Raw genomic sequence first — 25,265 nt, forward strand, 5'->3', positions numbered from 1 at the left:
TCGATTTCTAATTGAATACACCTGGAATGTTATAAACTTTTTTAAAATCTTAATTGAATACACCCAGATTTCTAAGGATTTTAATATACTATCTTAAAATTTTAATTGAATACATCTAAAATTTCAAAGAATCACTTGAAATCCTGATAAAATACCCTAAATTTATTAAAAGAATTAAAAACCCTTAAAATCTCAATTGAATACGCTCCTAAATCGTGAATGAGCTCAAATAACTCAGAGACGAGACGTCTTTTAAAGGCTTCAAAGTTCAAACACATTTTAAAAGTGACAGAGAGCAACAGAAGAATTTTGACCAAACAACTTAAACCCACAAAACCCACCACTCCAAAAACCCAATTTCTAAACTTTCTGAAAAATCATTCATCTTTCTAGTTTCTTCGAGACACCCAATTCGTCATGGGATCGTACAGGAGAGCAAAGCTCGCACTCGACGCCTTCCGCGGCTTCACGGCGAGGATTGCCCCCAAAGCCGCCGCCAGAGAGCCCATCTCTCGCGTTTTCTCAACTGGGTCTTCCGCTTCCGTCTCCAACTCAGCTAAGTTTTCTGGGTTTTCTTCCAATTCTTCAATTTTACACAAATCAATTCCGCAGCTTGGTAGAATCACAAGAACAACACAGTACAGAAGCCCCTTTCTTGATTGCACTAGGAGATATTACTATGTCGACCGGAAGCGGGTTCACCACTTCAAGCCGAGAGGCCCGCGGAGGTGGTTTGAGAGTCCCAGGAACGTTTTGATTGTGGGTCTGGTGGGTTCTGGGGTTTTTATCACCGTGTATTTTGGGAATTTGGAGACGATTCCGTACACGAAGCGAACCCATTTTATAATTTTGTCGAAAGCCTTGGAGAAGAGGTTGGGGGAGAGCCAATTCCAGCAAATGAAAGAGAGTTTCAAGGGGGACATTTTGCCCGCCATACATCCGGATAGCGTGCGGGTTCGGTTGATTGCCAAGGATATAATAGAGGCTTTGCAGAGAGGGTTGAGCCATGACGTGACCTGGACTGACGTGGACTATGCGTCCGGTAAAGTGGAGCTGGCACATGAGAGTGGTGGCAAGGACACTTTGATGGCACTGCAGGATCCTCCGGAGGAGGGTAAGTGGTCCCGTGAGGATGAGATTCTTGATGATCGATGGATTGAGAAGAGTAGGAAGACAAGTAGGGAGAGAGGTTTGAAAGCTGCCACTTCGCATTTGGATCATTTGAATTGGGAGGTTTTGGTGGTGGATAAGCCCATTGTCAATGCATTTTGCTTGCCGGGTGGGAAGATTGTCGTCTTCACGGGGTTGCTCAAGCATTTTACAAGTGATGCCGAGATAGCGACGATCATTGGTCATGAGGTAGGAAGATTTCATTGCTTGGCATTGTGTGAAAATAAGATTAAAAAGTTGATATTTTTCTCATTGCACATAAAAACTAGGTTGGCCATGCTGTGGCTCGACATTCTGCAGAGACTATTACAAAGAACCTGTGGTTTGCAATTCTGCAACTGGTGCTTTATCAATTTGTTACGCCTGATGTTGTCAACACAATGTCCAATCTTTTCTTGAGGCTTCCTTTCTCCCGAAGGTACTTTACAGTTCTTTAGTCATAACGTTATGATTTTTCTGAACATTTCTTGTTACTGCTCTCTTTTCTGATGCTTAAGGAGGATGCATGCGTGTTCTGGTTGCAAATAAGGAATAGGGTCTTGTTATTTATTTCTCAGCAAAGGTTTTTAATTACTGTACTAGGAAGTTGATCAAATGGTATGGGTTAGCGGAAGAGCTACTGTCGCCCAGGGGGGCATGTTTCCCCTTTCAAGTTTTTGACGGGCAATTGTTTTTCTGCTTTTGTGTATTGCCTGTATGATTATCCTTCTACAAGTTTCTATTGTTGCTAATTCATAATTTCTCTACTCCAAGGTATTATGTGAACTAGTCAAGCCGTCCTATATCAAAATTCTCTTTCTAGTAAAATGCAATTTTTTTTGCAATTTATGTTTGTTAGAACAAATTTGTTGTTTTACCAGGACAAGCATTAAATTTTATATTTCTGAAATACATGTAATACAAGCTTGAGGCTTTGTAATACGCATGTAATTTGAGGATGGCCCCAACTAAAACCTGGCTCTTCCGCTGGAATAGGTCATGTTTGTTCAGTGAAATATTTGGTCTGGCCCTTTAAGATGTTTAAACTTGCGGAATCTCCCTGAAATGTTTTAGAGCCTTGGGAAATATTTTAACTGTTTATCTTAATGTGAAAAGAAGCTTCTATGATGTTTTGTTTGTTGGGGGCTGTTTCACACCCCCCCCCCCCCCCCCACTCCCCCAGTTCACTGAAAAGATAAAAGGTTTTATGATTTAAAGTTTCCTGTTAGTGCTTTTGATCACTGATGCTTCCTTGGAAAAGATAATAGTGACCTCCATTGCTACCTTACTGAAAGATCCGTTAAATGCTATGTGATACCGTTGGATTGGTCTTGTTAGATTACTCAATATATCAGTTTTAGCGAATCTATTGAGAATTCTTTGGATTAAAGCTTGGATGTGAAGTTTTTTGTTTTACGTTTTATTTTCTAATGATTATTACATCATAGTGCTTGTGAACCAGCTGAGAGCTTGACAAAATGCTGAAAACAATCCTTTCACACAAAATGCTGAACACAATCCTTTCATTTTCCATGTTTGTGTGCTTATGCTCTCTCACTTAATCAGGATGGAAATTGAAGCGGATCACATTGGGCTTCTGTTGGTTGCTTCTGCTGGATATGATCCCAGAGTGGCTCCAACTGTGTACGAGAAGTTGAGCAAGGTTACTGGTGGTGAATCTGCACTCAGAGATTATCTTTCAACCCATCCATCCGGGAAAAAGAGAGCTGAATTGCTGGCTCAAGCTAAGATCATGGAAGAAGCACTCGCTATATACAGGGATGCAGGAGCAGGACGTGGGGTTGAAGGCTTTCTTTAGTATAGTCGGTAATCACCATGCAACTACAGTTCCATTTTTTTCGTTTTTTCCAAAGATGTTCCTATATCTGCATGTTTGCAGTTGGAGAATTCTTTCCGTTAAGTTTAGGTGATCCGAATACTTTGGTAGCCCTGAAAATATGCCCAGAACTTATACTGAAGATGCCCGAAGAAATGTGAATAATGGGGTTCTCATTGAGATTACAGTTTTTGCTCTGTTCATGCTGCTTTGGATGGTGGTTAAGATTTAACAGTCGGGGCTTCCTGTAAAAGTTGTATAAATTTCACGCCCAAATTCTGATCTGTGTATTTCTTCATTGTGATAGAAACCTAGAAGCAAGATTCGAATGTAGGTGCGTTGGCGCCACGTTTGGTATCTAAGATGGCATTGAATCATTTGAATTTGATAGCTCAATAGATTTTCGAGGAGTCAGTCTCCTGTTCTTCTCGCAACTGACCCACTATGTTTGTAACGTCGTTATCAGAGCGTAAAGTGTTTTGAGTTAACCGTTGGACAGGGTTGTATTTTTGCGGAAAGAGATCCTCTCCGGATCTCTCCCGCCAAAGCTCCCCAATCAATTAATCTGGACACTTGAAATTTGATCCAACAACTAAAATTATTATAATTTTTAAAGGTGTCTCCTGTTTGTAGCTGTTAAATCAAGTTTCAAGGGTCCGGATTAATTGATTGGTAGGCTTTGGTGGAAGAGATTCGGAGAGAATCTCTTTCCGTATTTTTGCCACTTCTCATGTTAAGTTAATTGTAGAGTCGCAGATGCTGGAGAAATTAGAATCAGAGGTGGTTGTTGGAGAAGCGAGGGATTGGAGGTGGTCGCCGGAAAAGAAAAGGAATTACGGTTGTGGCCGTAGGAGAGAAGACGGCCGGATTGGACATAGAAGAGGGGTTGACAGTAAGGAAGAAAAGGGGTGTTTGTATATGAACACCTCGTGTTTGAGAGAGTTTGGACATGACAGGAAAGTTTAACTAGTCATTTGAATCAATTCTTCTGTTCAACCAAGTCAACAAAAATAGGACATTACTATTCATATTCATTTTTATCTCTCACACTCTTGTTACATTTTAACTATTGATCTTCTTCAATTTATTTAACCTGATGGACAAAAATTGAAAAATAAAAATGAATGTACAGATAACTATACCCAAAAAGTAATTTCTTCTCCAACTAACGTCAATACTCCATCGTCCGTCCTAATATTTCTCTTCATTGACATTTCCTTAAAACACAAAATATTGGTTCTAATTAATTGACCCCGGGAATTGTCGGGCAGCTTTCAAATCTATCAAACATCTGAAGAAAGTTGGACAGCTTTTATGAACACTTCACTTGGCATTAACTATTTGAGAGCTTGATCGTCATCTAGTGACCTAATCACGTATTTATATATACATGCTTTTGAGTTAAAATGATCTTAAAGATTGACATAACTCATTATTTTGATTCAATAGATTTTAAATCGATTGAAGTGACTTCTGAGTTTGTCTATCGTCAATTATTTTGGTCATTTCGTAAAAAAATCTCAGCTAAATAAGACTAAGATGACAAAAATAATCTCAAATTTTGTCAAATCATATTTGACCCATTATTTATTAGATTAAGGATATTTTTGTCATATTGATCATTGTTTAACAAAGATTTTTTACGGAATGACCAAAATGATTGATAGTGGACAATGTCAAAGGTCAAATTAAGAAATTATGTCAATCTCAAAAACTATTTTAACTAAAATGCCTATATACAAAGATAATCATTATTAAATCCTACGGTAGAAGATTAAGTGAGATGAAAAAATGATACCATCCTTGTGATTAATCAATTAAACCACGCATTAAATTGATAGAGTTAATTACACTTGGGTCCTTATTTGTGTTTAAGTTATTTTATCAGTTGGTTATGCCCAGTGTTGTCCACACACAATTGACCTGCTCACTCGAGTCCAGCATTTGCGATGATTTCTATAAATTAGAATCAAACTTGTACAATAACTTTGGAAAACTTGAGTTCAATAAACGTCTTCACAATTGTTGAGTGTAGTATGTGAGTTTCGGAGTTTGATTCTTGTAATATTGTTCGCTACAACTACTAAACTCACACTAATGTATTCCAACTCAAAATGTCTGATTCAACTGTAATTAAGATAAACCTGAACTACCCTAGTTAAGCATGTTAAATCTGGTGATTTCACGATCCAGTAAACATGGGCTAGATATCAAAATCTAAAAAATTTGTGGGTTAGTGTTGGTATGAGTACAAGAGAGATGGTTCACATTTTAGTTATCTGAGCATTGAGGTGCGTTCACAGAAATGAAATGATACCTGATTAACGTAGTGTGTCAGAAACACACAAGAATGTCTCCATATTACTTATATAGCTATTCCACCTCAATTTAACAAGCCACAACCAACTTGTTATTTTGTGCTCACAAGTAGATGTAGGTTGATAATATTTGTAGGAAGGGTAAGATGACATGGCTACCAATCATAATGATGAAGAGCAATCTCTCTTCCAACGGGAAAATGATAATTGCACGAATGACAGAAAAGGGAAGAGATAACTCCACGCACGTCCAATGGAAGAGATAACTCCACACACGTCCAATTTAATACATCTTTTTAGGCAAAGATATCAAACACCTCCTCCTACAATAAAAGCGTAAAAAGAAGAGAGTATGAGTTTAGCCTCATAATGGACTAGCAATAATGTGTTTTAAATTTGATTTTGACGAGAATTCAACCCAAGATCTCACTTACAAGTGAAGATGAATACCACTAGATCGTAGTACTAAGTAGTCTGAGGGATAGATAGTTAAATAATAAAATATTCAGCATTTTCTTAAAATGGCTAGCATTGTTGGAGATGCTTATTATAACCGGGCTAGCTATAATAATTTTTGAGTGATTTTCATAATAAACTAACAAACTTATAGCTAGAATTGTTAAAGATGCTCTATTTCTTCAACCATATGCAAACAAGGAAGATAAAAAAATAATTAAATGAAAGCCACTAATGTAATGTTAGAAAAGATGTGTTGTAAACAAAAACTCACGAGTAATGCTACACTGATAATATATTTGTATCATTTTTTTAATAGAGGTAGGGCACACTAACACATGTGAGTCCCATTACTATTAGAAAAAAAGATATAAATGATGATACAAATATATTGTAAGAATTACAACGTTGAAAACTCACAAGCCTTACTTTCCATTAAATGAGCCAATCTTTACTCCGTACTACCACGGAGACATCCACACACTTCACAGACTTTTACAGCAGGACCCTTGTATATATATAGGTACTACAAAGTGTTTCTGTAGGTACATTCTTCACCATCCTCCCGACTGCCATGGATGTTCTTTCCTTCGCCTTACCTCCTCCCATAGCAATAAGTTAGCGGCAGTAATTTTAACCGCGCTTGTGATAAGATCCCGTGCTAGAAGGTTGGGTGCTGAGAAGAAAAAGAGATACCAGCCTATAGTCTCAAATTTCTTAAACACCCTCATCAACTTCCCCAGGCTGCACCATTACATGACCCGATGACCGAGTTTGTATTAACACTACACTATGAATCTAAGAAGAAGAACAGAACAATCTTTAAGTAAAGCAGCAGAGAAAAGAAAGAGAGAACAAAAGATTGAATGATGATTTGTATATTTCAGAATGTATTGGAATACAAGTCTTAGAGAGAACCTTTCTATTTATACATGCTCATTTCTGTCTTAATCAGTTTCTAACAAACTCATAACCACCTTATATCTTCCTACAATCCCAACTAACTATCTAACTGACAGAATAACAACCTTGCTGATGTGGATTGCTGATGTGGATTGCTGATGTGGTATATCATTCAACATCCCCCCTCAATCTCAACTGGGTTTCCTAGTTTGAGATTGAAAGAATGCTTGAGAAATAATGGACTGTGCAGCCCCTTTGTCAGAATATCAGCAGTTTGGTCTTCAGTGGACAAGTAGTGAACTTGGAGATCTCCCTGTTGAACTTTCTCCCGTACAAAGTGGTAATCAGTGTCTAAGTGCTTAATCCTGGAATGAAATACTGGATTTGCACTTATAGCAATAGCCGATTTGTTGTCACAATAGATCACAGGAGCAGAATTTAAAATGACAGCCATATCTTTGAGCACACTTCTGATCCATGCTATATCAGCAGCTGTATGAGCCAAGGCCTTATATTCAGCTTCGGTAGAACTACGGGACACAGAATCCTGTTTCTTCGATTGCCAAGAAACTGGATTGCATCCAATATAGACCACATAACCAGTAACAGATCTTCTGGTATTCAAATCCGCAGCCCAATCTGCATCACTGAATGCATGAATTCCCACTTCTGTATGAGCGGAGAATGTGATTCCATGATGCATAGTGCCTTTCAAAAACCGTAATATCCTTTTAACTGCCCCAAAATGGACCTCAGTTGGTTTAGCCATGAATTGACACACAGTGTTTACTGCATATGCAATATCTGGCCGTGTAAAGGTTAGATATTGCAGTGAACCAACAATACTGCGATATAAAGTAGGATCTGATAAAGGATCTCCTTCATTTAGAAGCAAAGGAGTATGAGGTTTGCATGGTGTTGATGCGGGTTTACAGGAGTCCATACCGGCCTTGTGAAGAAGATCTTTGACATACTTAGACTGATTAACCCCAATATCTCCATTGGATTTATAAGTGATCTGCAAACCAAGAAAATATGTCAATCTACCCATATCTTTTAGCTCAAATACCTCAGACAGTTCTGTGATTATCCTCTGAACTGTACTGGAATTGGAACCAGTAATAATAATGTCATCTACATAGAGAAGTAGAATGACCATGTCTTTTTCACACTGTTTGACAAATAAACTGGAATCTGATGTTGAAGCTTTAAATCCCATGGCAGGTAGATAGCTTGTAAACTTAGAGTTCCAAGCTCTTGGAGCCTGTTTAAGCCCATAGAGAGATTTAATCAGTTTGCAGACATGTGTTGGCTTAGTGACATCCACAAATCCCTGTGGTTGTTTCATGTATATATCTTCCTGCAATTCACCATGCAGGAATGCATTTTTAATATCAAGCTGGCGTAAGTCCCAATGGTTAATAGCAGCCAATGCTATGACAATTCGAACTGTGGTATGTCTCACAACTGGACTAAAGGTTTCGGAATAATCAACACCTTGCTCTTGGGAAAAACCTTGTGCCACCAACCGGGCTTTGTACCTTGAAACTGTGCCATCTGGATTCTTTTTGATTTTGTAGACCCATTTGCTGCCAATAATAGTCCTATCACTAGGAGGTGGAACCAATTCCCAAGTTCCTTGAGCCCGAAGAGAGTCATACTCGTCTTGCATAGCACTCTGCCACTGTGGCATTGTAGCAGCCTTTCTGAAAGTTGATGGTTCAGCATCATCACTATGAACAGCCAAAAAGGAAAAACCTCCACCAAAGTAAGTGTCTTCAGCCAATTGGAGTGACTGAAGTTCAGGAAATGTAGCTAAATAGCCCTTATAACTCCTCTGTGGTATTGTACCACTCTTCAACCTAGTGACCATTGGATGAACAGAAGCATTATTGGATTCACCAAGATTAGAAGATATAGGAGATGAAAAAGGTAAAATTACCTCAAGCTGTGTATCATTGTGGACAGGCAACATTTGTGGTATACCAATAGAGCTAGGAGTGATGAGAGAGGAATCTGGAAGTGATGAGATACCCTGTGACAGTGATAAAGATTCTGAACCGGATACTTCATTCAAGGAACCTGATCTGTCAGCAGAATGTGCACCATGATCGGATATAGAGAGAGACATATCCTGGACAGCCTCACCATTATTTGTCCTCGGAGTATTCTGATCCTCTAGAACAGTAGCAATAGGAATCTGAACAACAATAGGCCTCTGAGTTATACTCGAAGTCTTTGAACTGTCACTGACCTTAGTACTGTGCAAGATCGTATATGGAAAGACTGATTCATCATGAATTACATGCCTGGATAAAATCATCTTCCTTGTTTCCACATTGTAGCATACAACACCCTTATATCCCAAAGCATAACCAAGGAAAACACATTGAGCAGACCTTGCTTGCAGTTTATTAGCATTATAAGGTCTAAGAAATGGATATACTGCAGTTCCAAAAACTTTTAAGTTGTGAATATCAGGAACCTTATCAAACAACAGTTGATATGGAGACTTCATTTGTAACACTTTGCTTGGCATTCTATTGATTAAAAACGATGCATATGAACAAGCATGATACCAGAAAGATGGAGACAAGTTTGCTTCAGACATTAAAGTCAATGCTGTTTCTACCAAATGTCTGTGTTTCCTCTCAGAAATGCCATTCTGTTGAGGAGTGTATGGACATGATATTCTATGAACAATCCCTTTTGATTCTAGAAAATCACCAAACACTTTACTCATATACTCTCCTCCTCCATCAGTTTGCAAACATTTAATGGCAGTGTTGAATTGATTGGATACAAAAGCATGGAACTTGATAAATGCAGAAACAGCTTCAGATTTATTAACCAAAGGAAATATCCACAAGAATCTGGAAAACTCATCAATAAAACTGATGTAATATCTATATCCTTCAATTGATACTTTTGGAGAAGGCCCCCATACATCCGAATGTACTCTTTCAAACATAAAAGTAACACTACTTTGTTTTACAGGAAAAGACTGCCTACACATTTTACTGGAAATGCAGGAAGTACATAACATCTGAGAAGAATCTAGACTAACTGGTACTTTGGCTGCTTTTAGCATTGCAGTCAATATTTCTTCAGAAGGGTGGCCCAGCCTCTTATGCCAAATCGCAGTCTTTAAGTAAAGCAGCAGAGAAAAGAAAGAGAGAACAAAAGATTGAATGATGATTTGTATATTTCAGAATGTATTGGAATACAAGTCTTAGAGAGAACCTTTCTATTTATACATGCTCATTTCTGTCTTAATCAGTTTCTAACAAACTCATAACCACCTTATATCTTCCTACAATCCCAACTAACTATCTAACTGACAGAATAACAACCTTGCTGATGTGGATTGCTGATGTGGATTGCTGATGTGGTATATCATTCAACAGTTTGCACACAAACAAAAAACTTACAGGGCGTATAATGTGCTCATAGATAATGTCACGGATCCTGCAAATGTTGAATACATCCTCAAAACAAACTTTGCAAACCATGGCAAGGTATGCTGTCTGACTCGTTAAATGACAAGTACATTATATTATTTTACCACATGTATATTTGAAGGGTGAACATCTTAATGATTTTATAAGGACAATATTTATGTTAAGTAATTACCTTAGTTATCTAATTAATAACAGAAGTCCCGATTCCTGATCTGCTGCAGGGTTGGTACCACTACGGCATTTTGTCAGATGTTTTAGGAGACCGGATCTTTGCTGTGGACGGAGAAAAATGGCTGCATCAAAAAAAGGTATCGAGCAATGAATTAACAACCAAAATTATGAAGGACTTCAGCAGTACAGTCTTCAAAACCCATGCAGCAAAACTTGCCCGGATAATTTCCGAAGCTGCAACCTGTAACAAAGCAATTGAGATCCAAGTAAGTTTGTCGTGTTTAAATACTCAAATATAACATGAATAGAATTAACTCCTTATATGAGGAGTTTCATAAGGAGATTAAATGATTGAAACCGTTTAGTTTTTAGATCCACATCATGCTAGCTATCCCAGCCTGTTTGGCTAGACTAACGTTAAAGGTGATGATAGAGAGATCATTTTTAAGAGGATTTTAAAGGATTTTAATAGTGATAGATTTGATAGGATTTAAGAGGATTAAAGACTCCTACAAAATTCATATGGATTTTTAAAGAATTTGAATGGATTGTGGTGGAAGGATTTGAAATCCTAGGGGGTGAGGTTGTATTCTTTTTAGTCTTGGTTATATATACTTTTGGCTCTCAAATCTCACAAAATCCATAACTTATTGAAATCCTTCAAAATCTTAATTTTTTGAATACACTTAGATTTGGATGGATTTTAAATCCTTTAAAATCTTTTAATTGACTACACCTAGATTTTAAAGGATTCTAAAATCCCTTAATTGACTACACCTAGATTTTGAATGAATTATAAAATCCTTTAAAATCTTTTAATTGACTACATTAGGATTTTAAAGTCTTTTAAAATCATCTCAAATCCGAGTTTGACTACACCCCCTAAATTTTGTAAATTATATGACGTAATTTTTTATGATTGAATTTTTATTTAAATGTTGATTAACACACTTACTTCTTATTGGTAACACATCTGGTTATAAATTTGGTCTAAAAGTGGTCTAGCTAACATTGTTCTAATGTAAAAACTACAAAAATTTACTTTCAATAGACTAGGGGCGAAGCTACAAAGGCACAAAGAGGTGCAGCCGCACCTCACCTCGCCAGAAAACATGCCCAGAAGCAATGGTCCACCCCTCTGATCCCCTTAGAAAACCTGCAACTTCGTGAGGAGTTCTTGTTGCTGTACAACGCAGGTTGCGTGCGGGTTTACTTTTTTTTTTCTTTCTTTTTTTCTTTTTCAAAATACCCAGGCCAAAGAAAGGAAGAATGGAGAGCTCCATTTTGCAGCTTCTAGAAATAGATTTTTTGGTCAGGTTCTAATGAAGAAAAAGAGGAAGGAAGAAGAGACTCTCTCCCATCCCACCCCACGCACCCTTTCAAAATTCACCCAATTTGTTTTTTTTTTTCCAATCAATTTGCACCAATTAGCTTGCTAGTAACATGTGCTGATTTATATTGGAATATTTTTTTTTTAAAAATTATTGTCCAATTAATTGGCCTACACTTTTTCAATGAATTTTAAGCCCCATGTTTGACACCTCTATTTTCTGAAAATTCATTATAAATTCATACAAACTAATAAAAAAATTTATCAATATTTTTATATATTATGTGTTTTATAATCAATATTTTTCATATTATATGCTATATACTAAATAGGTACTTATTTAAAGGATATATAATAAATTTATTTAAATCTGCCTAGTCCTGCCTAAGCGTTAAGTCATGTTCACTGTCTGATTAGCAGTTAGCGTCTTTTTAGAACGATATAACAAGAAACGGTGCTTAAATCCTCCGTCAAATAAAATTGTTTGTTTAAATCCTCCTTCAAATATTTTGGTTAGTCCAAATCCTCATTTGACCTTGAACTTAGATCTCGAATGGATGTCTACATTTTTTCTTTGACTTTTTACCCTTTTAAATTCTATTCCTCCTCCCACCAACAAGGAACTAGCTATCCTCTAGTTTAAACTAGCAAAACGGACTGTTGCTGGTTAAATCTGAAGAAGTTGAGATTTCACTATAAAACCAATTGGCTATATGAGGAGTTGCCCAACCAAATGGACTGTTGTTGGTTAAATCTGAAGAAGTTTAGGTTCTATTATAAAACCAATTGGCTATATGGAGAGTAACCCAACCTTTTATAAGCCCATGCAAGGTCCTTCCTTCCATCAATGTGAGACTCATTCTCAACATGCCCCTTCATGTGTGACAAATTTTTAGGGTGATGTGGAGTGCGTGTGACCATTTGGCTTCACACATGGGACAACCTGCTTTAATACCATGACGAAGTTGAGGTTCCTCCATAAAATCAATTGACAATATGAGAAGTAACTCAACCTCTTATAAGCCCATGCAATGTTCCTCCTCCTAGCAATGTGAGACTCATTCTCAACAAAATCTAACACCAAATGGAGAGAGAATTTAACACAAGTTAAACTTACAATAATATTAAACACTTCTTTCTCCTTCCTCCATCGCTTCCCTCTCTCAGCTCTCCCTCTGAACTCGATCGACAAGCACTCTCCTCTATTCCGTTCGTATCGATTCCCACCTCAGCAAAATTAGAGTTGCGATGAAACAACTCGTTTAAGATAGGATGAAGAGAGAGATGGCTCTTCGATTTTTGATTGATTTCAGGTGGGAGAAAGGAAAGGAAGAGAGACGGCAATTCTGGTGGTGGCAATTGGGAGTCCACGACTTTTGGATTAATTCCAACCCGGCGAAAGGAAAGGAGGATAGATGAGTGAGATAGAGACCCAAAAATAGGTAAACGGAAAGAGTGTGAAAAGTCGAAATAATAAAATAATGTAGGGGATGGATAATTAATAAAAAAAAAAAAAAAAAAGCTAGCATTGTTGGAGATGCTCATGCTAAACGATAGAAAATATGTGTTGCAAACAAAAACTCACCGGCCTTGCTTTCCACTAAATGCGCCAATCTTGTTCCGTACTATCGCGGAGGCATCCACACACTTCACAGGCTTTTACAGCAGTACTCTTCTATATATTAATATAGGTACTACAAAGTGTTTCTGCATACGTTCTTCACCATCCTCCCGACTGCCATGGATGTTCTTTCCTTTCCCTTACCTCCTCTCATAGCAATAAGTTTAGCGGTTGTAATTTTAACTGTGCTTGTGATAAGATCCCGTGCTAGAAGGTTGGGTGCTGAGAAGAAAAAGAGATACCATCCTGTCGTCACAAATTTCTTAAACACCCTCGTCAACTTCCCTAGGCTGCACCATTACATGACCGAGTTTGAACACAAACACAAAACTTACAGGGCGTACAATGTGCTCATAGATTACGTTGTCACCACGGATCCTGCAAATGTTGAATACATCCTCAAAACAAACTTTGCAAACTACGGCAAGGTACATTTGAAGGGTGAACATCTTAATGATTCTATATATAAGGAAAATATTTATGTTAGTTAATTACCTTAGTTATCTAATATATAACAGAAGTCCCAATTCCTGACCTGCTGCAGGGTTGGTACCACTACGGCATTTTGTCAGATCTTTTAGGAGACGGGATCTTTGCTGTGGATGGAGAAAAATGGCTGCATCAAAAAAAGGTATCGAGCAATGAATTAACAACCAAAATTGTGAAAGACTTCAGCAGTACAGTCTTCAAAACCAATGCAGTAAAACTTGCACGGATAATTTCTGAAGCTGCAACCTGCAACAAAGCAATTGAGATCCAAGTAAGTTTGCCATGTTTCAATAATAACATTTATAGCATGATTAGAATTAATTCCTTGTACATATGAGGAGTTTCATAAGGAGATCCAACGACACTGTAGCAAAACCTGGAGCACTCTGCAGTGAGGGTTAAATAACTGAAACCATTTAGTTTTTAGATCTCCATCCAAGAATCAACCTTGTAAAAAAAATTCATTAAAATCCAAAATCGGTTGACCATTTGATTATCATTATGAACATTCGTCTTTTAAAACTTTGTGTACGTCTATTTATTGACTAAATGATTTTGAGATTCGGTTAATTTTTGTAAAAATGATCCTTGAATGAGGTTCCTAATTCTTGTGTATAAATACAACACATATTTATAATTCTTGGCGTTTTCTTTTTGGGACGAAGGAATTGTTTATGAAAGCAACCTTAGACTCAATCGTCAAGATTCTTCTTGGAATTGAACTAGACACCATGGACGGAACAAATGAAGAAGGTACTCGGTTTGCCCATGCTTTTGATGTAGCAAACGAAATGACCATCTATCGTTATGTTGATTTCTCGTGGAAGATCAAAAGGTTCTTAAACATTGGATCAGAAGCACTGCTAAGGAAGAATATCAAAGTGATAGATCAATTTGTTTGTAACTTAATCAAAATAAAGATTGAAACAGATAATTCATCAGAAGATGAGCTACTGGCAGTGAGTAATTAGCCTTCTACTCCATGATTTGTTATATTAATTCCAGAATGAGTGATTAATTTAGTATAAGTAGCATTATTGTAAATGAATAATAAAGTTAGTAGTGTGGATGATTGGCAATATTGTCAGGTAAAGAAACAAGACATCATTTCAAGGCTTTTGGAATCTCAAGAGACCGATCCAAAGTACTTGAGAGACTTGATCCTTTGTCTCATTTCTGCCGGAAGAGATACAACGGCTAGCACTCTTACGTGGTTTATTTATATGCTATGCAAGCATCCTCATATACAAGAAAAGGTTGCACAAGAAGTTAGAGAGGCAACAAATCTGGAAGATAGTTCATGCATTGATGAGGTTGCTGCCAGCCTTACTGAAGAAGCTCTTGAAAAAATGCAGTATCTACATGCAGCTTTGTCTGAGACACTCAGGCTCTACCCTGCAGTTCCACTGGTAATTTAGTATTTATCATCTAAATTAAAATGCATGTACGAATACTTCAAATACTTCCTCACTTTTTTGTATTTGAAACGTTATGTGTTACTTTTTAAGTATATAATAAGTTAATTTATGCAACACGTGCTATCATATGTAGAACGCGAAAGTTTGTTTAGCTGATGATACCTGGCCAGATGGATTTAGTGTCAAAAAAGGCAATTTTGTGGGATACCATGTTTACGGAATGGGCAGGATGAAATATCTGTGGGGTGATGATGCAAAAGAATTTCGGCCAGAGAGATGGCTCAACGAAAATGGTCTTTTCCAGCAAGAAAGCCCTTTCAAATTCACAGCTTTTAATGTACGTAAGAAATGCATGTTGATATAATTTTGATCACCATTAGACATGTTACATTTTATTAAAACGCATGCACAAAGGATGATATTATTTCTGAAGATTTTGATATATATATACACACACACTTGTCGTTCACGTACACAGGCGGGGCCAAGAATTTGTATAGGAAAGGACTTTGCCTATAGGCAGACAAAGCTCATCTGTGCCGTGCTTTTAGGGTGCTACAAATTCAAGCTGAGTGAAGAGAAGAAAGTGGCCCATTACTTGACCAAAATCAGCTTCCATATAGACGGGGGACTTTATGTGCATGCTTCTCCAAGACCTTAATTAGATGCCTTAAATATATTTTCCTTCCCATGCAATTTGTCTTTTTAAAATTATTATTATTAGAATAGTTTATGAGAAGAGTGGTTTCGAATCAGAAACACATGAGTGAAAATTCAACAATCTATCAACTAGATTGAACCACATGCATCTGCCTAATATATGAGAGAATACTATTGTATTTAATAATTAAAAAAGAGTTATTACAATGAAGCCTTCTTTACGTATTTGATGATCACAATTGTAAGTCCTATGATTATATACTCAATCGTTATATCACAATAAATAAATAAAAAAAAAAAACTACAGTGCTGGTTACATTCACAAAGTCATTTTGGTTATAAAAAATTAATTTTGCAATATATGATATTTTTGTTTTCATTTAAATTTTGAATTATTGGGTATTTGTAAACACAAGGAACAAAATAATGATCATCTGACTAGGGGGAAATTCCTATTAGTTGTGGAGTGAGGAATTTAGTTTTGTCGTAATATGAATGGCGTGGCGGTTAATGTTTTCCTCCTCTGTCTGGTTTTTCAATTTCTTGCTATATCCCACAGTGAGGAAATAGACTACAGCGATATATGCGCACTCTGAACTGAGGAAACAGACTATAGCGATATATGCGCACTTTGAACTGAGGAAACATTTCATCGCTAAATGGTCAACAACAACCATATTTTCCTCGCCGTAGGCTTCTTCCCAAGGGCTGTATGAAACATGTTCCTCGGGCAGTTTTTCCCCCCAAGGGCCCTAGCCGCCTACGATCTAGCGAGGAAACGTTTAATTGTTCAATCATTTCTACGACAATTTTTCAATTTTTAGCAACGAATTATGTTCTTGCTAAAAGGTTTTTGAATAATAAAAAACAGTGTTTTTTTTTCTTTTGTAATAAAAATATATTAGTTTTATAGTGCTTGTTTACCAGCTGATAAATTGACATATTAATGGTGAACATGGAGAGGAAATAATGATGGAGAAAAGAAAGGAGAGGAAAGGCTGTCCAACTTTTCCTTCTTTATTGAGAGATTTACAAGTACGTATATATAGGAATGTTTTAATAAGACATTGGAAATAAAGATGTTAAGCATTTGGTATTAAAACTCTTGAGCAATAATAATAATAAATTGCAAGAGTAACCGCCATAACAAAATTGGTTGATTGAGGCTACCAACTACAACGGCTAGAATTGGATCTTGATCGGAGCCATCTTTAATATCATTAACAGAGAATTAAGATGCCACAATAAATCTATAGATGTCAAACATCGGTAATATTTTGAAATACCCAATTAAAACTCCAACAGAATACATTTTGGCCTAGCTCATAACAGAAGCAATGGAAACATAGAAATGCAAGGCCATGCCTATCATGATATCATCCTCTACCAAACTCAGAGTTCTCATAGGGAGGTTCATCCAAGATGTGAACTCCATCTCTTTCGCATGTTCCAAACGATAATCTGCATCAAAATTAGAGTATATTTATTATAAGCATGAAGTTACACTGCAATTCAAGAGACTGTTTGAAAGATTTTTCAAATCGATGTAAACATCAGTTAGGTGAAAAAATATACGTAAATATCAGTTAGATTTAGAATTCCGGAAAAAGAATTCGGTTAGCATCGGCATGCATTTGGGCTTTTTATCCTGTCATAATATTTTGGTTTTTTCATATATGAAGCTGTATGGGAAGGCTATTGATACAACAAAGTGGTTCTTATCACCATCCCCACTATCCCCACTTAGGGTGGTCATGGATTTTTCTTTCCACTCTCATGGCAACAAGTGTAGCACTGGTAAATTTAGCTATAGTTACAGTCAGTTGGGTACCGAGAAGAAAAAGAGATACCATCCTGTTGTCACAACCTGCTTACACACCCTCGTCAACTTCTCCAGACTGCACGATTAATTTATCATTGACCATGCACACAAACACAAAACTTTAAGGTGTCTTAGCTTGATTGTAAATTATGTTTACACCGTTGATTTTGCAAATGCTGAATACATTTCAAAACAAACTTTGCAAACTATAGCAGGGCATGTACGTAGCAACTTATTGTTGGAGTTTTGAGACTCCATGTCCCACATCGGGGAACATAGGTTTCCCGAGGCCATTTATATATGTTTGGGTAAATTACATAGTAGCCCCTCAGGTTTGAGGTCTATTACAACCTCATACAACATCTTTAAAACATTTCACTTTCATACCTCACGTTCTATTTTATTTCAAAATAATACCTCTGTTACATTTTCCATCCATTGATCAGTTAAGTGCTGACGTGGCTGCCACATTTGTGCCACGTGGTTGCCAAATGTGTGCCACGTGGCAAAAAAATAATTTAAAAAAAAAAAAAAAAAACCTGAAAACTTGAAACCCATATCCCATTATCCCCCAACCCCTGAACCTTGGAAGAAGAAGGGAAAAAAAAAAACCAAAAAAGAAGAAACCCCCACCCCGTGAACCCCCCAAACCAGAAACCCAGAAAGAAGAAATCCCCCCACCACCACGCCACCCCCCACCCCTCGATCCACCTCACCCAGAACCTCCCATTCACATTTATCTCCCTTCATTTTCCTCACCATCAAAGCGCAAAAGGGTTTCTTTGGTTTGCTCGCTCTCTGCAACTTCAACTGATCATCCATGGCCGACCTCTCCAGCTCAGCCTCTCGCCGCCAGCTCTTCGTCACCACTCCGCCCCAGATCTCCAAATGTAGAAAGAAGAAATCCACCCCCCCCCGCAACCCTCCCTCCCCCACGACCCACCTCACCCAGAAACCCACATCCTTCCCTCCCCCCCCCCAAAAAAAAAACCCCCAGTTCGTCCCCCCCAAAATCTGCAAGAAGAAGAAGAGGGAGAAAAAAAAAGAGAAAAAAAAAGCCCAGTTCGCGCGAAGGTCGCGGGGGGGGGGGGGAAGGGAAGTGGGTCGTGGGTCGCGGCGGAGTGGAGGGAAGGGAGGTGGGTCGTGGGTCGCGGCAGGGCCTGGGGGGTTTCTTTTTTTTCTTCTTCCTCCCTCTTCTTCTTCTTCTTTTTGTTGTTGCAGGTATGTGGCGGTAGAACAAGCAATTGGGTTGGCGGTAGGGGTGTGTAGAGGAGAGTGGAGGGTGTGTAGAGAAGGAAAAAGGGTGGGTGCGGAGGGAGGGAGGGTCGCGGGTTAGGGGGTGCACAGGGAGGGTCGTGGATGGGGGGGGGGGGCGGGGGTGTTCTGGGTTTCTGGTTTTGGGGTGGGGGGTTATCATTTCTGGGTTGCAGGGAAGAAGATGAAGATGGGGGATATGGGTTTGGGGGTTGCGGGAAGAGAGAGGATTTTGGGAGTTGCAGAAGGGTGGGGGAGGGGGGGGAGGAAGGGATCTGGGTTTTGGGATTTTCTAGTTTTTTTTTTTATAATTTTTTTTTTAAAAGATTAAGGTTTTTTTTTTTTAAAATTAATTTTTTTTTGCCACGTGGCACACATTTGGCAGCCACGTGGCACAAATGTGGCAGCCATGTCAGCACTTAACGAATCAATGGATGGAAAATGTAACGGAGGTATTATTTTGAAATAAAATAGAACGTGAGGTATGAAAGTGAAATGTTTTATAGATGTTGTATGAGGTTGTAATAGACCTCAAACGTGAGGGGCTACTATGTAATTTACCCTATATGTTTTGTCCTTTATACCAATATTTAGGATTTGGACCATTTGGTAATAGATTGAAGGTTTGGGCCTTATATTTGTGTAGTTAGGCTTGTGTAATATAGCTTAAAATAGCTTAATATTAATTAATCAAGACAATGACCTTGGGATTTGGAAGTTAAAATTAGTTAGAGTTCATTAATTTTAATTTCAAATTAAATTTTTCATTAACATATTAATTAAAAACTGTTTTGATTAAGAGACACAGCTTTTTGAAAGAGTTGTGCACTTTCAAATACGTTCAACATATATTTGAATGGGTATAAAACAACCTATATATTCGTAGTCTCAGTTTCCAACCGAATCATTCTTTTCCTCTTCGTCTTTTGTACAAAAATTACCAAATAGTAAACACACAAAACAATTCGCCAAAATTCTATAATCCAGTAAGGGTTGTAAAATTAAATAGTTGTATCCTGGTCGAGTAGACGTCATAGAACCATAAGCACAAGAGTGGGACAAAAATACTGTTCCAAGGACATAACTTTTGCGCTAGCCTCTATCTATGATTCAATCAAGTTAGCACCGTTTTAATTCCTGTAATTATTTTCTTTATTTCATTATGTATTGCAAGTATTTTTCATTAAAAAGAATCAGTATTTTTGTTAGTTTATTTATTTTCTGAATTGTTCTCCAACACTTATAATATAGTGTTGCTTCTAAAAATGCTACTCTTAACTGGTTTAACTGATTAATTAGATGCCTTAAACATCCTTCCCTTCTCCTTACTGATCTTTATGTATTTCGGTATTTGATCATCAGTTGCGTGATGTATGATTATAATTTACTCAACTGTTATCTAACCAATAAAGAAGAAGAACTATAGTACATTTTCAGGATTTATTTATTCTAATATATTTATTTTTAATAAAACTTTTTTTTTGGCTTTTTTCTTAAATAAATTCATCAAGAATTTTAATTCTTACTATTCTTGTAAAATTAGAACTCAAAGTCATGATTTTAAAAAACCAACTTTTTATTTTAGCTTTTAATTTTTAGTTAGATGAACCCATATAACATATTTCTATACTCAACTTAAATTTTAAATGTGAATTGTTTTTCTTATCTATTGCATAATTACCATCAAATACACATTAGGATTAACAATAAAACTAAAATTTATCAATAAACTCATACCCAATTGTTAAACCCTAGGATCATGCAATGTTTATCCTACGTTCATTCCAGCTAAAATCCTAAGAGCTCTTATAGAGAAAACATGCTTTTATTTATTTATTTATTTATTTTTATTGATAGATGGTGATTTTGAAGTTTTAAATCCTCCAACTAAGGTATGAATTGATTTGTGCAACTTTTTTTTTCGGTTGATTTCAATTTTTTTTAGAGTTGAGAAGATGAGTTTTTATAAATTTCAATTCACAACCATTAACGTTGAAAGTTGAAAAGATGAGTTATTGTGTTTCGTTGTGTAAATGGTGGCGAAGCCTCCCCTACCAATTTGGTTTCCTTGAATCCACTCCATCAACATGGTTGAAAATCTAGGGCTAACCTAAAGAAACAAGGGTTTACTACCACTTACGAAAGTAAATCAGCATGTGGGTTGGTATCACTTACCTTAGGAATAATTGAAAATTGGTTCATTAGGAGGCAGCATGTAACACACAAACACCAAAGTACAAACAAATCAACAGCAGTAGGCATTGGAGCCATAGTGATGTACGCAACTCTAGTAACGGGGCACATCATCTCAAGAAATTCTATTAATTCCTATATTTCATAGCATTGTACTACATCAACTACGACGTAATGCTGTATTACATTAACGAAAGCACGCCATACTGCTTTATGTTTATGCAATTTGGGATTAAAGAGATCAATTCTTTAATTAAAAATTATTTAATTGGAAATTTTATCTTCTAAATTGATGTAAAGATAACTTTACATGTTGAATTGAGTTTGTGAGTGTAGATTAGGTAGTAAATTTGAATTTAGAGAGATTATTTTTAATTAAAAATAATATGAGTGTAGATAATAATTTAAATGTAAAAAGAAGTTATAAGAGTTCAAATACAATTTTTCATATTTTTATTCTCAAAATTTAATAAACGCCAAAATCACTCGAAAAAGAATCCGGTTCCTTTTCTGTAACATCCCACATCGCCCAGGGGAGTGATCCTTAAATGTATATTCTCATCCCTACCTAGCACGAGGCCTTTTGGGAGCTCACTGGCTTTGGGTTCCGTAGGAACTCCGAAGTTAAGTGAGAGGGGGGCTAGAGCACTCCCAGGATGGGTGACCCACTGGGAAGTTGCTCGTGAGTTCCCAGAAACAAAATCGTGAGGGCGTGGTCGGGGTCCAAAGCGGATAATATCGTACTACGGTGGTGGTGCGGGCCCGGGAAGTGATCCACCCCGGGCCGGGATGTGACAATTGGTATCAGAGCCTAACCCTGGTCGTGGTGTGCCGACAAGGACGTCGGGCCCCTAAGGGGGGTGGATTGTAACATCCCACATCGCCCAGGGGAGTGATCCTTAAATGTATATTCCCATCCCTACCTAGCACGAGGCCTTTTGGGAGCTCACTGGCTTTGGGTTCCGTAGGAACTCCGAAGTTAAGCGAGAGGGGGGCTAGAGCACTCCCAGGATGGGTGACCCACTGGGAAGTTGCTCGTTAGTTCCCAGAAACAAAATCGTGAGGGCGTGGTCGGGGCCCAAAGCGGACAATATCGTGCTACGGTGGTGGTGCGGGCCCAGGAAGTGATCCACCCCGGGCCGGGATGTGACATTTTCCACCATTAAACTTAGTAACCATGCCGATCGCTTCTCATTATTAATGTCCTAGTCTTTTGGACCACTTCTGATCCCCGTTCTCACCGCTATGTCACCAAAACATGTGCCTATGGCCATCCACCAAAACTAAAGTCCCCAAAATCGTTTACCTTTTTTCATTTGTATTTTTTTTGGGGGTAAATTACATAGTACTTCCTTAGGTTTGAGATCTATTACAACCCCATACAACATTTTTAAAACATTTCACTTTCATATCTCACGTACTATTTTATTTCAAAATAATACCTTCGTTAAATTTTTCATCCATTGTTCCGTTAAGAGTTGACGTGGCTGCCACATTTGTATCACGTAACAATTTTATTTATTTATTTATGAATTTAAAAATAAATAATTAAAAAAAGTATTAAAAAAAAACCCTAAAACCCATCTTCCCCGACCCACTTCTCCTCCACTCTCTTCACCTCCCCTCCCTTCTCTCTCCCACTCCATCCTCTTCACCTCCCCGCCACACCCGTCGCCTCCTCCTTTCCCTCCCACCCCACCAAACCCACTCTTTAATTCCCCCACAACCCCACCCCACAAATTTGGCAGCCACGCTGGTGGCGAAAACCGGTACTTTCAGTTCGACTAACAACTCTCGCTCATCTCCGGCGTACACATATTCGAATCGGATCGACCTGGATCCTAGAGTAGCGAGTCGACCTGTGAGTGAATACACATCGGTGATCTTGGCCGAGCTTGAACCCAAAACGACACCAAGTTGGAGACTGAGATCTTGGACGGATGAAATTGGCGTCTCTGGGCTTCTTGGGCGATGAAATTGGCGTTGGTTTGTGGAAAATAAAGGTTTGTGTTAATTTTTTTTTAAAGGAAATTATGAAAAGGGGATTGTGGAAAAAATGCTTACTTTGGAGAGGCGTAGGGTGGACTTGGAGGAGGGAGAAGCTGGAGGGGGATTTTGGGGACAATGGGTTGGAGCGCTGGAAGTGGAAAAGCAGTCTAGGGTTGTAGTTGCTGGGGTTGCTGGGGAGGTAGGGGTGGGGTGGGATGGGGTGGGTTTTTGGATGGGAGGAGAGGTGAAGAGAGTGGACGAGAGGGTGAGGCCCTGCCGTCATGGAGGAGAAGACGAAGTTCAATGTGGAGGAGAAGGTGGAGAGAGGGAGGGTGGGCTAATTACTGGGAGTTGTTTGGCATTGGGTCCAGATTTTTTAAGTTTTAATCTTCTACAAAAAATTGATTTTTTTGCATTTTTGTTCTTGGGTTCGGATTTTGGAAAATTGAGGTTGGAATCCATTGAATATTTGGATTTATTTACTGTTTGGTTGCCCAGAAAACGAGGGAAAATTGATGGGAAAGCTGGGTAATCTGTTTTAGAACAAATGTGGGTAATCTAGGTGGGGTGGGGGGTTGCAGGGGAGGTGGGATGGGGGGGTGGGGTTTGGGTTGTGGGGAAGGGGAAGGGATCGGTTGGGGGAGGTGAAGAGAGTGGAGGAGAGGGGTAGGGGTGGGGTGGGGTGGGGTCTGGGGGGGGGGGGAAGGGGAAGGGATGGGTTTCTGGGATTTTTTTTTTTAACTTTTCTTTAATTATTTTTTTAAATGCATAAAAAATTATTATTTTTACCACGTGACACAAATGTGGCAACCCCGTCAACTCTTCACGGAACAATGGATGAAAAATATAACGGAGGTATTATTTTGAAATAAAATAATGTGTGAGGTATGAAAGTGAAATGTTTTAAAGATGTTGTATGGGGTTGTAATAGACCTCAAACCTGAGGGGGTACTATGTAATTTACCTTTTGTCTTTTTGAACAAATGATATTATGTACACTATGGGGTGAGGGAGTGAGCTAGCAATAATGTGGTTCAAATTCGTCTTTGATGAGAATCGAGCCTAAAGACTTCTCACTTACAAGTGAAGATGAATACCACTAGATCGTAATACTAAATGACACATTTTTTTCATTTAATGGATCTAACAAATTAACTCCTTGGATCCCCATACACCCCCCCCCCCCCAAAACAGGCCATGCAATGCAGGATATGTAGTCCCATATCTTCCGCATGTCCCAAGCAGGGCCGGCCCAGGCCCAGTGCAGGCAGGGCGACCGTCCAGGGCCCAAAAAAATTAGGGGCACCAAAATTATTAGGGTGGTATATTTATATATGTTTTTATAAGAGTATAAATTTATAAAATTTGGTTCAAAGACACAGAAATTTAACTAGAAGTGGTGGTTTGTCATTTGAAAATAATGAGGAGGTCTTGGGTTCAAAACTCCATGTGTGCTTATTTACTTTCCATTTTTTACAAATTTCTTTTTATAAGAGTATAAATTTATAAAATTTGGTTAAAGGATCAAGAAGTTTAATTAGAAACAATGATTTTTGTTGTTTAAAATTAACAAGAGATCCTAAGTTCGAAATGCTATGTGCATGTTTATTTTTTTTCAATTTTTACAAATTTTTGTTTGGTTGTTAATTTATTTTTAGTTACTATCTAGTAGCTATGTGGATTGTTATTTTTAAATATTCGTTTTAATTTAAGTCTAATCTTCAACAAAGAATAATACGTAGACCAAATTTGCAAATTATATGACGTGTCATCAAAATGTTTAATTTAGTGCACATTCATTAATAATACATATCAATTAAAGACTTGAAAACATCATTATTTTTTAGTCCCATATTGACAAGGTTAGTAAATAAGAAAAAAACATCTCACGATTTATTCAAAAATACATTCAAAGTTCAGATGGAAAACAAAATTCATCATCTATCTACTTGTAAGCCCGAAGTTTTTTTGTTTCCCTCTCTCAATACAAAATAAATTAGTCATTTTGTGTTTCTAAATTATTGAGTTTGAAGTGTTTTTCTAATTATAATTTTTTCGATGTCTTATGTGTGAAAATAAATAATTTTCTTACATGAAGTTATGGCACTTTTTTTTACGAAGTCCCGGGCCTCAAAAATCTTATGGACCGGCCCTGGTCCCACGAGCAAGATAATCCGCAACAACTTTCAGTCCC

The 25,265-nt window shown here is 37.7% G+C and overlaps 2 protein-coding genes across 2 annotated transcripts; both read left to right on the plus strand.

Moving 5' to 3' along the window:
- Window positions 1-257: 257 nt before the first annotated feature.
- LOC103439668 (mitochondrial metalloendopeptidase OMA1) lies at window positions 258-3,363 on the plus strand. The gene is made up of 3 exons (XM_008378247.4): window positions 258-1,359; window positions 1,440-1,588; window positions 2,716-3,363. Exons 1-3 carry the CDS (start codon window positions 418-420, stop codon window positions 2,966-2,968), a joined length of 1,344 nt encoding a protein of 447 aa, XP_008376469.2. The 5' UTR covers window positions 258-417; the 3' UTR covers window positions 2,969-3,363.
- A 9,983-nt stretch (window positions 3,364-13,346) lies between these two features.
- On the plus strand, window positions 13,347-16,052 carry LOC114826445 (cytochrome P450 704C1-like). Its single transcript, XM_070820002.1, has 6 exons — window positions 13,347-13,674; window positions 13,791-14,006; window positions 14,401-14,694; window positions 14,824-15,144; window positions 15,287-15,490; window positions 15,632-16,052. Exons 1-6 carry the CDS (start codon window positions 13,366-13,368, stop codon window positions 15,812-15,814), a joined length of 1,527 nt encoding a protein of 508 aa, XP_070676103.1. The 5' UTR covers window positions 13,347-13,365; the 3' UTR covers window positions 15,815-16,052.
- Window positions 16,053-25,265: the final 9,213 nt, after the last annotated feature.

The sequence above is a fragment of the Malus domestica genome, chromosome 01 (genome assembly GCF_042453785.1).
Source record: "Malus domestica chromosome 01, GDT2T_hap1".
In the NCBI taxonomy this organism is placed as follows: Eukaryota; Viridiplantae; Streptophyta; class Magnoliopsida; order Rosales; family Rosaceae; genus Malus; species Malus domestica.